The following is a 13,698-nucleotide window of genomic DNA, read 5'->3' as shown; positions in this document are numbered from 1 at the left end:
ATTTTTATTTTTATTGCATAGATATTTATTTTGGAATAAAGAGTGCACATTTATCATTACCTATTAATCCTCATCATTAGAAAGAATTGCTCGAAATGACGTCAGATAAGAAAATGCCATAGATACATACTGTAAAAATATTTCAAGAAATCGGTAAATCTGCGACTTTTTTTGATTAAAATATTTTATTCTTAAAAATAAATAAATATTATATATGTATAATTGCAAAATAAAATAATTGTAATTTATAATTAGAACAAAGATTTTTGTGTTTTCTTCTTCTACGTATACGTTACACTACAACACGTTATCTTACAGATGCGTAATGTTGCAAAGATAAAGCTGCGACCAAACCAGGAACAGATACAATAACAGGCCGTTGAGTTCGAAGTAAAGTATACAACATAATCTTTTGTGTATCAACTCCACATTCATACCACAATGAATTATATGCAGCCTCCCCAACATAAGAACTCTATAATAATTGTTTGAACATTTGTATATTCCATAGCATATGTTCATATTTAATTGTGTATGTTGAAACTTACCATACTCATTAAATGATCAGCTGGCCAAGTGCATAAGAATACTTTTGCCAATGATGAGCAACATACAATCGAATATTGCATTTTTACAAACATTGGAAATTTCTGTTTTAAAAAACAATGAATGTAATGAATATAAAAAAATATATATATATATATATATATATATATATATATATATATATATATACTAATAGGTAGCACAAAATTACATATACATATATGGAAAAATCTTCTTAAATCAATATCGACTTATATAACGCAAATGAATTTTGTAATCAATTTGTTTTTATAGATAATTGTATATTGACAATAATAATAAATTATATTTTTGCTTTTTAGAATACTTTTTATTATTTAATACTAAGACAAGTAAAAAAGTAAAAGAACTTTTAATTTTCCGAACAAGTGGCAACCCTAACTGCTCTATGATTTATCATAACTTCAAAGTGTCTTTATGTATCCAAAATAAAGAAATATCTATATCACAGAGACGGTGAGAGCTGTCCAAGTGACATCCAGAGATCTGAAAGTGGATAAATTGTTTAAAAAAATTGGATTTTTATCTGAAACAAAAAAGAATTCAAGTAGACAGAACTCCGACTGTTTTTATAACGGTTTATCCAAATCTTATTGTGACTTAAACAACTCTTTTGATTTTACTCTGTGACTTAGTTAGATAATTTCCAATAATAAACGACCACTTTTAAAAATACTTTGAAGTTATGATAAATCATAAAGGAGTCAGTGCCGCCAGTTATCTGTTCGGAAAAATAAAAAATGTTTTTCATACACTTTTTTATGTATTTTAGTAATTAATTCAAAAATAGATTAATAAAATAAATAGATACACACGCCAAGAAAGGTAAGACCGCTGAATACTACCGTTATTGTACTAACACCTAGCGATGATAACGTTACATATGAAATGGAAAAAGTTACTTGTTTCGTAAATCTGTAATGATTTATTAAACTACATAAAAATGATATTATTATATAAATATAAGTGTATATATATATATATATATATATATATATATATATATATGTCAGATATAAAAATAGTATATAAAATTAAAAAAAATTAATAAAAAAAACCAATTTAATAAAATATATCTAAAAAGAAAACAAATTTTATAAAGTTTGTTCTTACATAATTAGCTAATTGTTTAATTATGTATTTATTATATATTATTAGATATTACTTGATTGCAGATTTACATTACTTTAAAAGCTCTTGATGCTCTCGTATACATTCTTGCCAATCAGAGTATTCTGTAGCCATGCGAAATTTATTGCCCAAAATTTCAAATCTAGCTGTTGAGAACCAAAGTAAAAGAGCAAGAAAAACGGTGGCACAGACTTGAACATAGACTTGATATAAAGCAAATGACTGATGTAAATAAATAATCCCTTTCATCGGTTGATAATCAATGGAAAATGGATACTCTAATTCTAATACGGGACGAGCCAGCACCAGTGGCACTAAAATCAAAGCAACTAAAGTTACGGTCATCAATAACAGTGTTGTGATATAAATTGTTATGTGTTTATCTATATATTCCTGTATTACATCCCTTTCTGCTATATTTGCATGTTTGCTGTAATTTTCCATCTTCAAAATTATATTCTGCAATGTTATTAACAATTATTTTAATCAATAAATTAGACTGTTGTTTAATTTTATGCACATAAAATAATTTTGTTTAACTGAGAAATAAGAATTATAATAAAAAAATATACTTAAAAAAAGATTTGTATTTCTTATATAAGTATTTTATGATATTTTAAATTTAACTGTAATGGAATGTAATCAATTATATTTATTACCTAAAGTTTTACATTAATTTTTCCAAAAAAAAAATATAGCGCACCCATATCACGTATAGAATATTTAGAAAACAATGTGTTTTCAATATCTCAAATATTTATATTTATAATTTATATATTTATATTTTATGCCGGCTTGTTCATTTTATAATTATATAATTTTGTTACATTTATAACAATTAATACATATATAATATATATATATATATATATATATATATATATATATATATATATATATATAAAAATATAGCAATATAAAAATGTATATAAAATTCAATCCTCTTACTTGCAAACGATCGTGCTGCTGCGTAAATAGAAATATTTGCACTGGAACTTCGCATAAAGTGCCTAAGACGCAGCCTAGTTGTATTATCACCAACGTATTCTCATACTGAGAAACAATTCTATATGCCACCGCACAGATCATCAGCATGGCGTGCAAACCGTTGAACAAACGAAAAAGCTTATCATAAATGATTTGCTTTTTTGTTGCAGTGGGTGTTAGCGGCCAACAGCATGCGAAAGCCAATTGCATTCTCAAGAAAGCGATGATTTTTTCTAATGTTACAGACCATGCCATAATAGTTTCGATAAGTTTCCTCGATTTACAATTTGCACGTACTGCCGTGTACTTAAAATTCAACTGCCTCGTGATTATTTTTATCCTTATACGAGAAAAACTTGGGGGCGATAAATAGACAAGGCGTATTATTACATTTTACCATAGATATAATCTCTTTTTCGCAACATTATTCTATTAAATCGATTGTTAAAGATAAAACGATGCACGCAATCCTGCGAATAACTACTGCGAACAGCAAATGTTCTTTCTTGATGAAAATACTAAATGCGAATACTTGAATAAATAATAAAGATTCACGGGCGAATTAGAAACAAGCAGTATAGAGGTGTCTATAACATTTCTTTTATTACTTTTTACAATCTTAGTAATTGCACAAAGTAGCGAGATCCGTAATGAATAAAGCATAATCTCTCGATACATCTGCTATTATTATTTGTTACTTCCGCTTAAGAGCAGTAGTGGTTTTAAAAAAGTGTGGGAGGACTATACATAAAGATAATATTTATCTTTTCTCGATATAAGTATTAACGACGTGCTGGTATACGTAGTTATTAGAAAAAGAACGCAATGTACTTCCCATTGTCTTTATTTCTTCTTATTATAGCATTAGAGAAAAAAATTTATACTATATTATAAATGTCGATTTTGAAACATTTTGAATGTGTTCATCAAAAATTACAATAAAGCGTAAATGATTTCCAAAAGTGCAATCTTAAAATGAAAATGAAACAATATATAAAGATTCTTACGAATGTATCGAATAAAGATAAAGGCAATTAAGAGTCAAAATGTAAAAATTCTTTGTGTGAATTATGTTTCAAATATTATAATATTTTTAAATTAATATATATAAGTGATAACATTTTTTATAATTTTCTTTTAATTATAAATTAATTACATACTGCACTATGAAAGTATCTGTGTGTATGCACGTGATAGTAGGTAATAATAAAGAAAGAGAAAATTATTAATTTATTATTTTATATTTTTTGTAACTCACAATTAATAAAATAAAACAATATATGATAACAATAAATTTAAATAATCAAATTAAATTTTTTTTCTCTTCACATAATTTATATTTTTTAATTAATGTAATTATTAATTTATTGTATTTATTAATTAATGTAATGTTTTAATAATTTTAAACTCTTCAACTTTTATTTGATACATACATATATTTAATTATTATGACATTTTTAACCATTAATATAATCAAAATTAATTTGATAAAAATGTAATATTCAAGTATTGTTAGAAATATGTTGAAGATAATTACGTGCACTATCAAGAAACACTATGTATACAAAATGTTACAAATCTATTCCGCATGTAATATCGTTTGTAATGTAATACAATATGATATTGTAGCATAAAGAATCTAGAAATAAAGAAAACAATAATTTTACGAATGTATGTTAATAAGATTGTCATGATTGATATTAACACTTACTTTTGCGCAAAGTGCTATTGAAATTATGGGTATAAAATTAGTGCCGCAAATTACAATTGGTTTCTGACACCTTTGAATAATCATAAAGATTATTCGACGTACATTTCGTGATGCATTTATCCATGGAGAATCATAAATTTGCCAAGAAATATTGTAAGCCTATAAGAAAAGTTATAAAAATTTATTAGCACTTCAGATGCTTTTTCCGAGATAGAACAATAAAATTAATGAGTATTTGTTTTTATAATTTAATTATAAAATAAATTTATAAAATATCTTTTAATTTTGGATATCAAAGCTTGAATAGATTTTACCTTTTGAAATATTTGTTTAATGTATCATATTTTATTAAAACAATACGTAATCCATTTTATATTATGCCTTTTTAAAACAAATGTCTTTATTGTTTTTATCAAAAAATGAAAATATTTGTTTTATTAGTACGATTTATATTATAAAATTAAAAGATTAACCATATCGGTTAGTGCCTGCGCCGACCAGCAGCAAATGTAGAGCCTCCAAATTGCAATAGAAGTGATCATCATAAATACGCTTATCTCCACGATAGGTGCATTCTGCAATTTACATAAAATTATAATAGTATACAAATTTTACGATAATTAAAATATAACAAATTACAAGATAAATTCAAAAAACACTTTAATAATTTAATGTATGTATATATTACATTTAAAATTTGAAATGTACTCTTTCGCGAAATAACTGGACATTTCGTACTAAATTGATCAAAAGATAACAATTTACATAAGGAACTTGACAATGATCTTAAATATGTAGTAGAGAAAAAACTGATTAATCTTGTTTTAAATCGGATTAATATATTTATATAAATCTCAAAATGTAATTTAATTTATTTTAAATCGAATTTATATACGTAAATCTTGTAATATAACTTTATTTAATTTAATAAATATTAATATAGCTTTTTTTTCTTTTTCCACAATGATTTTAATCTTGATATATATTTTTAAAATAATGGTTTTGAATAATTTTTGAAAGATTTTAACCATTTATTGTTTATTAAAAAAATTATTGATAAATAAAAATTTTAGTACTTGATTATAAAATATTTTTTATTAATTTGAGAGTATATTAAATATTGAATACTCACATTTATAACCAGCAGACTGCAAGCAATTACGTATATAAAAACAACAACCGTCATTTTGAAAAGTAGATAGCTAGCAATACAATTAATTTCTTGTACGTAACTAAAATAAAAAAATTATAAAATATAATTTATAAGTAATAATAAAATGTTAATTAAACTATATTATTAATATTATTAACATATGAAATTAACATATGCTATTATTTTCTTAGCTTAACTTAATCATTTAAATTATCTTTATGCTTTTAAAATGTGATCAATAAAATGCTTTATTGAAAGTCAATTTTCAAAATTTCAAGATTATTTTAATACATTTTTATATAAATTAAATCGTTTTAAATTTTTTATATAAATAAATTTTCTTGAGTTTTTTATATAATATACAACATACAATTTTTTTATATAATATACAATATAAAATGTCTCCAAAAATATATTAATTTTTTAATTTAAATTCGAAAATTGATTTTGATTAAAAAATGTTATTGATCATAATACATATTTTTCTTACGATACAATAAAATAATTTGAAAAAAAGTCATTATAAAATAATGTTAACTTACTTGAATATATTTTGATACATTATGATGGAGGCTCGGAGTTTGTTAATAATTAATATAGAGGGAGAACGCATTTGAATACCCAATAAATTAAATTTAAAAGTAGCATGCCACATTGTAGAAATTATCATCAAGTCGAGGATTATCGTAACTGATGCATATTCAATTGTAAATATGTGACGAACATAAGTTGCGTAATAAATGCAAGAAAGCTTAGATTCCGGAAAAGCGACATTAAGTAAAAATCTATCCGTTATCATTGGCGTAACAATAAGTATACTCGTAGCAATAATAAATGCTAACGCTAGAGACAAATATATCATACATATGTGATGCATAAATTTCAACCATATAATCTTTTCGTATGGCATCCATATTTTATCAGGTTGCTCTATCTCAAATAATAATTTCTGCAAAAACCACAGATCACATTACATTTTATATTGTCCGTTAACATACAATCAATCCACACAATTATATATGAAGTGATATATAAAATTAATTAAAAAGTAAAGATTGAATGAATGAGTATTTCGTTGTAACATACAGGATGGTGAAAAACTAATAATATGTTCTGATATTTCAAAGAGACGTTCCATTACTTTCTTTTCATCCTATATAAAAATTATTTGAATAACATATTGTAAATTTATATATTTGTGAAACATTTATAATTTTTTTTTATTTTAAAAATAAAAAAATTATAATTAAAAATGTAAAATTTAAGATTTAAAGATTTATTTTATTTTTTTTTTTTATTTTTTAAAAACTGTCACTTTATCTTTAATTGAGTTTTATTATAAACGAGAAATAAATTAGTAAAATTAAGTTACACAGGATATTAACCTGTAATTGTTTTCTCTGCATTCTACAATAAAGAAGATTAAATATTATTTCCATGGAATATATCAGTTCCACTAATGTCTTCATTGTATTAATAAAATCTTGATATATAACTAAGCTTTTAACCATTAAATAACATAAACTTATCATATTCAGCATATAAATAAACCACAAAACATTATAAAAAAAAGTTTTAAATTTGCCAGCTTTAGAATGTAATGGCCACACAGTAGTAAGCAGCCCGCATATGTGTAACACATGTAATAATTTATTGTATTTCATGAAGATACTTGCAATATTTAGTGTTCCACACAATAAAACCTTGTATTAAATAATGCACGACACAACATACAGAAATAATAGAGAAAATATTACAATTTTGATTTAACAGAATTTACACAAACACTATTTTTGCAAATTGTTTCTAAAAGAAAAATTTCACAAAGAAATGCGCACAATATACGATCGCGTATTGGCAACAAAGTATTTGCATGTCTATATATATATATGTCTATCTATATATATGTATAGATAATGAACCAACTAGATTATCATTGATGTTACTTAATGGGACGATTACTTTAACGAGTCTGAGAAGAAAAGCGTATAACAGTTGTTACGTCAAACAATTAATGGACATAGTCATTTGCTTTACGATTCGCATTAATTATGTTTTAGCATGATAGTTCTCAATTATTATAAAAGTAACATCAATTTGATTCATCAAAGATTCATTTAAAGCGTTTTTTATGTTCATTGTTGCTTACGTCAAATTTTAGAAGAAAAGTCTCATCTTTTTTTAGAAGAAAAGTTAATAACGAGAAAGAATAAGCAATTTACATTATATTATTAAACATGTAGAGAGAGAGAGAGAGAAAGAGATCTAAGAACATACTAATATATTTAAAGTCTAAATAAGATTTTTTTAAATATTGATTAAATTAAATATTAATTAATATTGATTAATTTAAATATTGATTAAATTAAATATTTATTAAATATTTTTTTAAACATAATATGTTCAAACCTAAAGGTTTTGAATGGGACAAAAAAGAAGCGATCGTAAGACTAAAGCGATCGATTTTTAAGAGAAATATTTGATGAATGAAAAAGGGAAAGGAAAGGAGATTTGAAAATTATATCAAGAGTGTTTCATTTATAACTATTGTGTGCTCTAAGTCAAATTTGAATGTCAAGAAGATTGGTATTTATACGATTTAGATCATCTTTAATCGGAATCTAATAAAAATCGATTTTTTTAGAGAGAGAGAGAGAGAGAGAGAGAGAGAGAGAGGAGGATTATACTAGGGGAGCAAAGAAAAAGAAGAAATGAGTTTTTGAAGGAACAAGTCTTAATTTATAAAATTTTATACATATATATGTATACAAATATGAGAAATAAAAAAATACATTTATATATAGTGATAAAATTATAAGTATTCAGTTTATATTCAATTTATTATCAACTTCTAACTTGCACATTTGTTATAAGTTAAAAATAGAGATACAGATTATACATATATGACATAATATGACACAATATTCTTCTGACATACATAATAAATGTTTTTATTTATATAGAATTTTTAATAATATCTAAAGACAAATATATTTATACTTACGTAAGAATATTTTGTCGTGTCATATCGCTATTGCATAACATACATTCAATGCTAACAATGTGTACACTAGATACTAACAAGTCGACATTAAATATTTACAGTACTACAATATTTTCTTTCACAAAAAAAACATTATACGTACAATCTATCATATTTCTAGTCCATCTTCTACAGCAAAGATTACTCGAAAAGTTGTCAAATAGGAAAATGTAGTTGATAAATACTGTTAAATATAAAAATTTACAATTATTATATATATGTCATTAAATGACTATAAATTACAATTATAAATTATAAATTATAAATTATTTTAAATTTAGATAAACATATCTTAAATCGTTTACATTAAAACATTTACTTTAAATGTGCGAACAAAAACATATACTCAAGAATATATTCAAGAAAAGCATTAATTAACATTAGAGAAGAGATCCCAATAATTTTGGCGACAATGTCACAATAAATTATCCATAAAAATTGTAAGATGCGATATAACTTACAGAAGCATAGTAATTAAGTGAAAGAGTCGGTAGCATGCATGGTACAGTTACAGATACTGGTTGCTGGCATCGTAATGTAATGTACAATAAGTTTTTCTGTAAAGACACTTCTTTCTTATACCATAACGATTCGTATACAGCATGGCCAACGTTATTACTCTGAAATATTAGAGCAAAGTTAGTATAATTTTTTTATTAACTAAAAAAATTAAATTTAATTTTTTTAGTTAATAAAATATAAAAATTTAATTATTTAAATAAAAAAGAATAAATAAATATAGAAAATAATTTAAGATTTCATATATAGGATATAATAAATAAAAAATTTAAGTATTGAATTAAAAAAAATATAATAAATAGAATATAAAAAATTAATGGAAATTTGGTTTAATTAAATAAAATAAAATAAACAAAATTGAAAAGAATAGGTTAAAAATGATAAGAATAGGATAAAATTTATTTTAAAATAAAGTAGAACATCTTGATTATAATGCTATAAAAATGCTTTTATTTAAATTTAAATGAAGATAAGAGTCAAAGACATAACATGTGTGTTTTTCTATAAAAAAGCTGATCATTATATTTATCACAACATTTTATATATAAAAAAAAAACACATGCGCATATTATTTAAATTTGTATATCTTTCATGTTTTGCTGCAGATTTTTTTATATCAATTTTATTATACATATATCAATTTTTTCGGTTTTCTCTTGTAAATTTTTCATATCTTACCGTACTTAAAACATAATCAGCTGGCCACGCGCAAACAAAAACTTCTATAAGTGAAGAAGCGGCAACAGTCAAAAATTGGGCTTTTATAGTCAATGGTTGTCGCTATACAAAATAATATTATAATATCAATAATGCAGTTTTGCTAATGCAATATGAAAGAATTAAAATTATTAAATTCACAATATAAGAAGGAAAGAGAGAAAATTAAGTCCATAAACAATTACAGTCTAATGAGCCAATTTTTATATCAATAGTAAATAAATTATACATATAGTACTTAAGTTGCATATATGTATGTTACATGTATAAATTTTATTATTAATTAAACACATGTCGTACGTATTTCTAATGAAAATTTCGCATCTTAGCTTGTATCTCTTCAATCAGATTTTTGCGTGAAGCAATCTGTTTAATTATCATGCACGCAAAATATGATAAATAAATGAAATAGACATAACTTACACTCAAAAAGGTAAGACCGCTGAATATTACTGCTACAGTACTAAATCCTATTGATGACAATGCTATATATCGGATCGTCATAACAACATCGTTTGCATATCTGTAATTGATCCTTAGTTTTTTCATTTTTATTTTGAAATTGGCAATAAACAAGAGAAATATAAAACAGTGCGACATCTTATATTTTCAAATAAAGAGAAATTTTTAGACAGACGTCATCTGTTACTTGTAAAATTTTTGCAGTCACATTGAATTACAAACTTGGAAAAATGATGGATTTATTCTGCCATAATATTTTATATCTTACCGTAAAAGTCGTTGATGCAGTTGTATGCAGTTTTTAAATTCTGAGAAATTTCTAATTTTCCGAAACTTGTGAGACAAAATTTCAAATCTTGCCGCTACAAACCAAAGTAGAACAGCCACGAAGACATTGCTGCATACTTGTACATAACTTTGATATACGGCCATCGTATGATGCAGATAAATAATAGTTTTTAGCGGTTGTTGGCCCACATAAAATGGGTATTGTACTTCGATTGGAAAGGGTTGAGGTAGCAATAGTGGCCCAAAAATAATAGCGACAGCAGTTATAGTTATCCAGCATAATGTTAATCCATAAAATAATTTGCATTTATCAACATATTTTTGAAATATATCCTTCTCTTCTGGTTTTGCTTGTTGAATATAATTTTCCATTTCATATATCACAACCTGCACAAATATATAAAATATGAAAGATGTGATGCTTTTATCTATAAATCTATCAGATGCATTATAATATATTTCCATCACAATAATTTATATAGGATATCTCTAGATAAATGGATATAACTATGAAAAATTTAGAAGAAACATTTTTTGCACATTTATTATCAAATAAAAAGTAATAAAAAAGTCTTTTATACGTTGTTTTCATACCTCAAAATGTCTAGCAATTATTTTAAATGCTGCTTATCTTATTATTAGACATTCTTTATACACATATACATATTTTTTTTATCTTTTTTTTTATATACTTTTTATTTGTTAAACCTTTGACAAATTGAAGTTTACACAAATATAAAATAGTTTAGTTTAAAATAATTATTTCTGTTGTACGTAAAAATCTCTAAAATATGTTAAAATAAAATTATATATTAATAATAAATTAAATGTGATAAATATTATATTTTCTATATACGCTGTTGTATTAAACTGCTACTATTGCCGCGCACATGCGCAAGAAACTCGATTTGCCTAACAACAGCTGGAAGCAAGCACATGACAGTGCGTTACTTCGTCCGTCTTCCACAATAATAATACAGTGTTTACACTCCACAGCATATGTTATTCTCAGCGCTCGATCGCTAACAGACGCTGGGTGTGCAAGCCGACCATAAAAAAAGGTAACTTCCGAGCTTTGGTAATAAAAGATAAAACGTGGAATAAATTGATATAGAAAAAGAAGTCTACAAGTCTAGGAAAAAACGTGGAAACATTAAAAACTGAGGTGAAATTAATGAAGCGAAAATTTTATCGAAAACTTTTTATTTGTATTCCTTATAAGATTTAAAATGATCAAGTCAATCTCTTGATTTTAAATACTTAAATTACGTAATATTAAAATACAAAAAATAGATATAAATGATTTTCTTTCGAATGCTATTGACCGTTCCAATTTTTTCATTAAAAAAATATACCTGATTCGCAAAAAAAAAAAAAAAGAAAATTAGCATTGTTTAGTCTTTTTAAGATAAATAATCAAGTTTATTTTTGTAATGGTAACAAGCTGCGAAATATTATGGTTTTGAATATTTTGAGATAAACAAAACGAAATGTACATGCGATTCTTTTCGAATGGACAAAACTTAACAGAATTGAAATATTTTTTCATGTCACAGGCCATGTTTTAACTGCACTATATATATTTTTTATTATATATTAATTATCCACTGAAAATTCTTGCCATATGCATTTTAATATATGAGTGCATTTCTTGATGATGTTTCTTCATTTTAAGAAAATTTTATAAAAATTTTATAAAAATATAGTTTCATGTTTTGCATAGTAATAGAATTTTTATATTTACGATATAGTAGATCAGGAAATCTGAAAAAATCGCTAACAGAGAAATTTTGTACATGTACATTAAATAATATTTATGCATGTATAGTAATATTTTTTATTATCATCATATTAAATTAAAATAATTATTTGCAAAATATTATTCCACATATGTTTATTCTTTCAAAATAAGTTTTCAAAATGTGTTTTAATATTTTATTGTATTTCAAAATTTAGATCTTTTATTATTTTTATTACGATTAGATAAGTTATAAAAATAATAGATACAATAAATAAAAATGGACTTAATGTCGAAATATTTTTAGAATTACTATAAAATTTAATATAATAATTAATATAATAATAATTCCATGTAATATTGTTAATTATAATTTAGAATAGAAAATTTTATTTCTTTAAGAATTAATTTTTATTTTGAGAAATTTGTTTAATTAATGTTTATTCTATTTATACAATAACATGTAGATATGAGTTGAAAATACAATTAATGTAATAAAAATATATCTTTTTTGTCTCTTACTTAAACAAAAACTTACTTAAACGATCACTGAAGCGTACTTTTTGGCGTTAAATCGACTATTCTTATTTCTATAGCTAGTTAAAATTAGAATTAAAATTGATATTTTTAAGAAATCTATAAAAAAAGTATATATTTTTAAATTTAACAAAATTTTAATTTTTTTATCACTTTTAAATTTCTGTCTGTGAATTATTTCATCTTTTTTAATCTTATGACATAATTACACATCTATTAACCTATTTTACATTTGTACAAAACTTCAAATATTCTTTTTTTGCTTTCTTTATATCAGAGTTTGCAAAGAAAAAAATTAAATTAAAAATTATGTATTCAAAAAATTTAATGTTGAAATATTTTTATTACTATAAAATTCAATATAATAATTAATATAATAATAATTTAATGTAATAATGTTAATTATAATTTAGAATAGAAAATTTTATTTTTTTTAAGAATTAATTTTTATTTTGAGAAATTTCTGTTTAATTAATGTTTATTCTATTTATATAAACTAAAATATATCTTTTTTGTCTCTTACTTGTAAACGATCACTCTGAAGCGTAAATAAAGTGATCTGTATCGGAACTTGTAGGAAGGCACTCAACTCGCAACCCACTTTCATAAGAAGAAACATATTATTACGTTCGAGACCTAATGTATACATTAACGATATCGACATTAGCATACCATTTATGCAACAACACCATCGAAATATTTTGTCGCGAATTTTTTGACATTTTGTAGCCTTCACTGGAGGTGGCCAGCAACAAGCAAAAGTTAGATCTACTTTTAGAAAAGAAAGAACTTTTTCTAGTGTCAATATCTCTGTCATAATAAAATCT

General features: G+C 23.9%; 2 protein-coding genes across 3 annotated transcripts; both read right to left on the bottom strand.

Moving 5' to 3' along the window:
- Positions 1–16: 16 nt before the first annotated feature.
- Positions 17–2,973, bottom strand: LOC126857320 (odorant receptor 49b-like). The gene is made up of 6 exons (XM_050606640.1): positions 2,665–2,973; positions 1,772–2,175; positions 1,401–1,500; positions 549–650; positions 317–475; positions 17–129 (listed from the first exon to the last, which is right to left on the bottom strand). Exons 1-6 carry the CDS (start codon positions 2,956–2,958, stop codon positions 64–66), a joined length of 1,125 nt encoding a protein of 374 aa, XP_050462597.1. The 5' UTR covers positions 2,959–2,973; the 3' UTR covers positions 17–63.
- A 5,746-nt stretch (positions 2,974–8,719) lies between these two features.
- On the bottom strand, positions 8,720–13,659 carry LOC126857325 (putative odorant receptor 92a). 2 transcript variants are annotated; one of them, XM_050606645.1, is made up of 6 exons: positions 13,395–13,659; positions 10,577–10,983; positions 10,270–10,369; positions 9,808–9,909; positions 9,072–9,230; positions 8,720–8,794 (listed from the first exon to the last, which is right to left on the bottom strand). In XM_050606645.1, exons 1-6 carry the CDS (start codon positions 13,539–13,541, stop codon positions 8,720–8,722), a joined length of 990 nt encoding a protein of 329 aa, XP_050462602.1. In that variant the 5' UTR covers positions 13,542–13,659. The 2 variants fall into 2 exon arrangements, with proteins under 2 accessions (XP_050462602.1, XP_050462604.1); XM_050606647.1 differs by lacking the exon at positions 13,395–13,659 and adding an exon at positions 11,453–11,532.
- Between the last annotated feature and the right edge of the window lie 39 nt (positions 13,660–13,698).

This window comes from Cataglyphis hispanica, chromosome 21, assembly GCF_021464435.1.
Source record: "Cataglyphis hispanica isolate Lineage 1 chromosome 21, ULB_Chis1_1.0, whole genome shotgun sequence".
In the NCBI taxonomy this organism is placed as follows: domain Eukaryota; kingdom Metazoa; phylum Arthropoda; class Insecta; order Hymenoptera; family Formicidae; genus Cataglyphis; species Cataglyphis hispanica.
This window is presented reverse-complemented; position numbering and strand designations above follow the sequence as displayed.

What these genes read in the sequence shown, in the direction of transcription:
- LOC126857320 (XM_050606640.1), bottom strand. Translation starts at nt 2,958, where the DNA reads ATGGCATGGTCTGTAACATTAGAAAAAATCATCGCTTTCTTGAGAATG. An exon ending in GAGCATCAAGAGCTTTTAAA is followed by an intron (nt 1,501 to 1,771) that starts GTAATGTAAATC and finishes AAATCATTACAG; the next exon opens with ATTTACGAAACAAGTAACTT. An exon ending in GCGGTCTTACCTTTCTTGGC is followed by an intron (nt 651 to 1,400) that starts GTGTGTATCTAT and finishes TTTTTAAAACAG; the next exon opens with AAATTTCCAATGTTTGTAAA.
- LOC126857325 (XM_050606645.1), bottom strand. Translation starts at nt 13,541, where the DNA reads ATGCTAATGTCGATATCGTTAATGTATACATTAGGTCTCGAACGTAAT. An exon ending in TTCAGAGTGATCGTTTACAA is followed by an intron (nt 10,984 to 13,394) that starts GTAAGAGACAAA and finishes ATATTTGTGCAG; the next exon opens with GTTGTGATATATGAAATGGA. An exon ending in CTGCATCAACGACTTTTACG is followed by an intron (nt 10,370 to 10,576) that starts GTAAGATATAAA and finishes GATCAATTACAG; the next exon opens with ATATGCAAACGATGTTGTTA.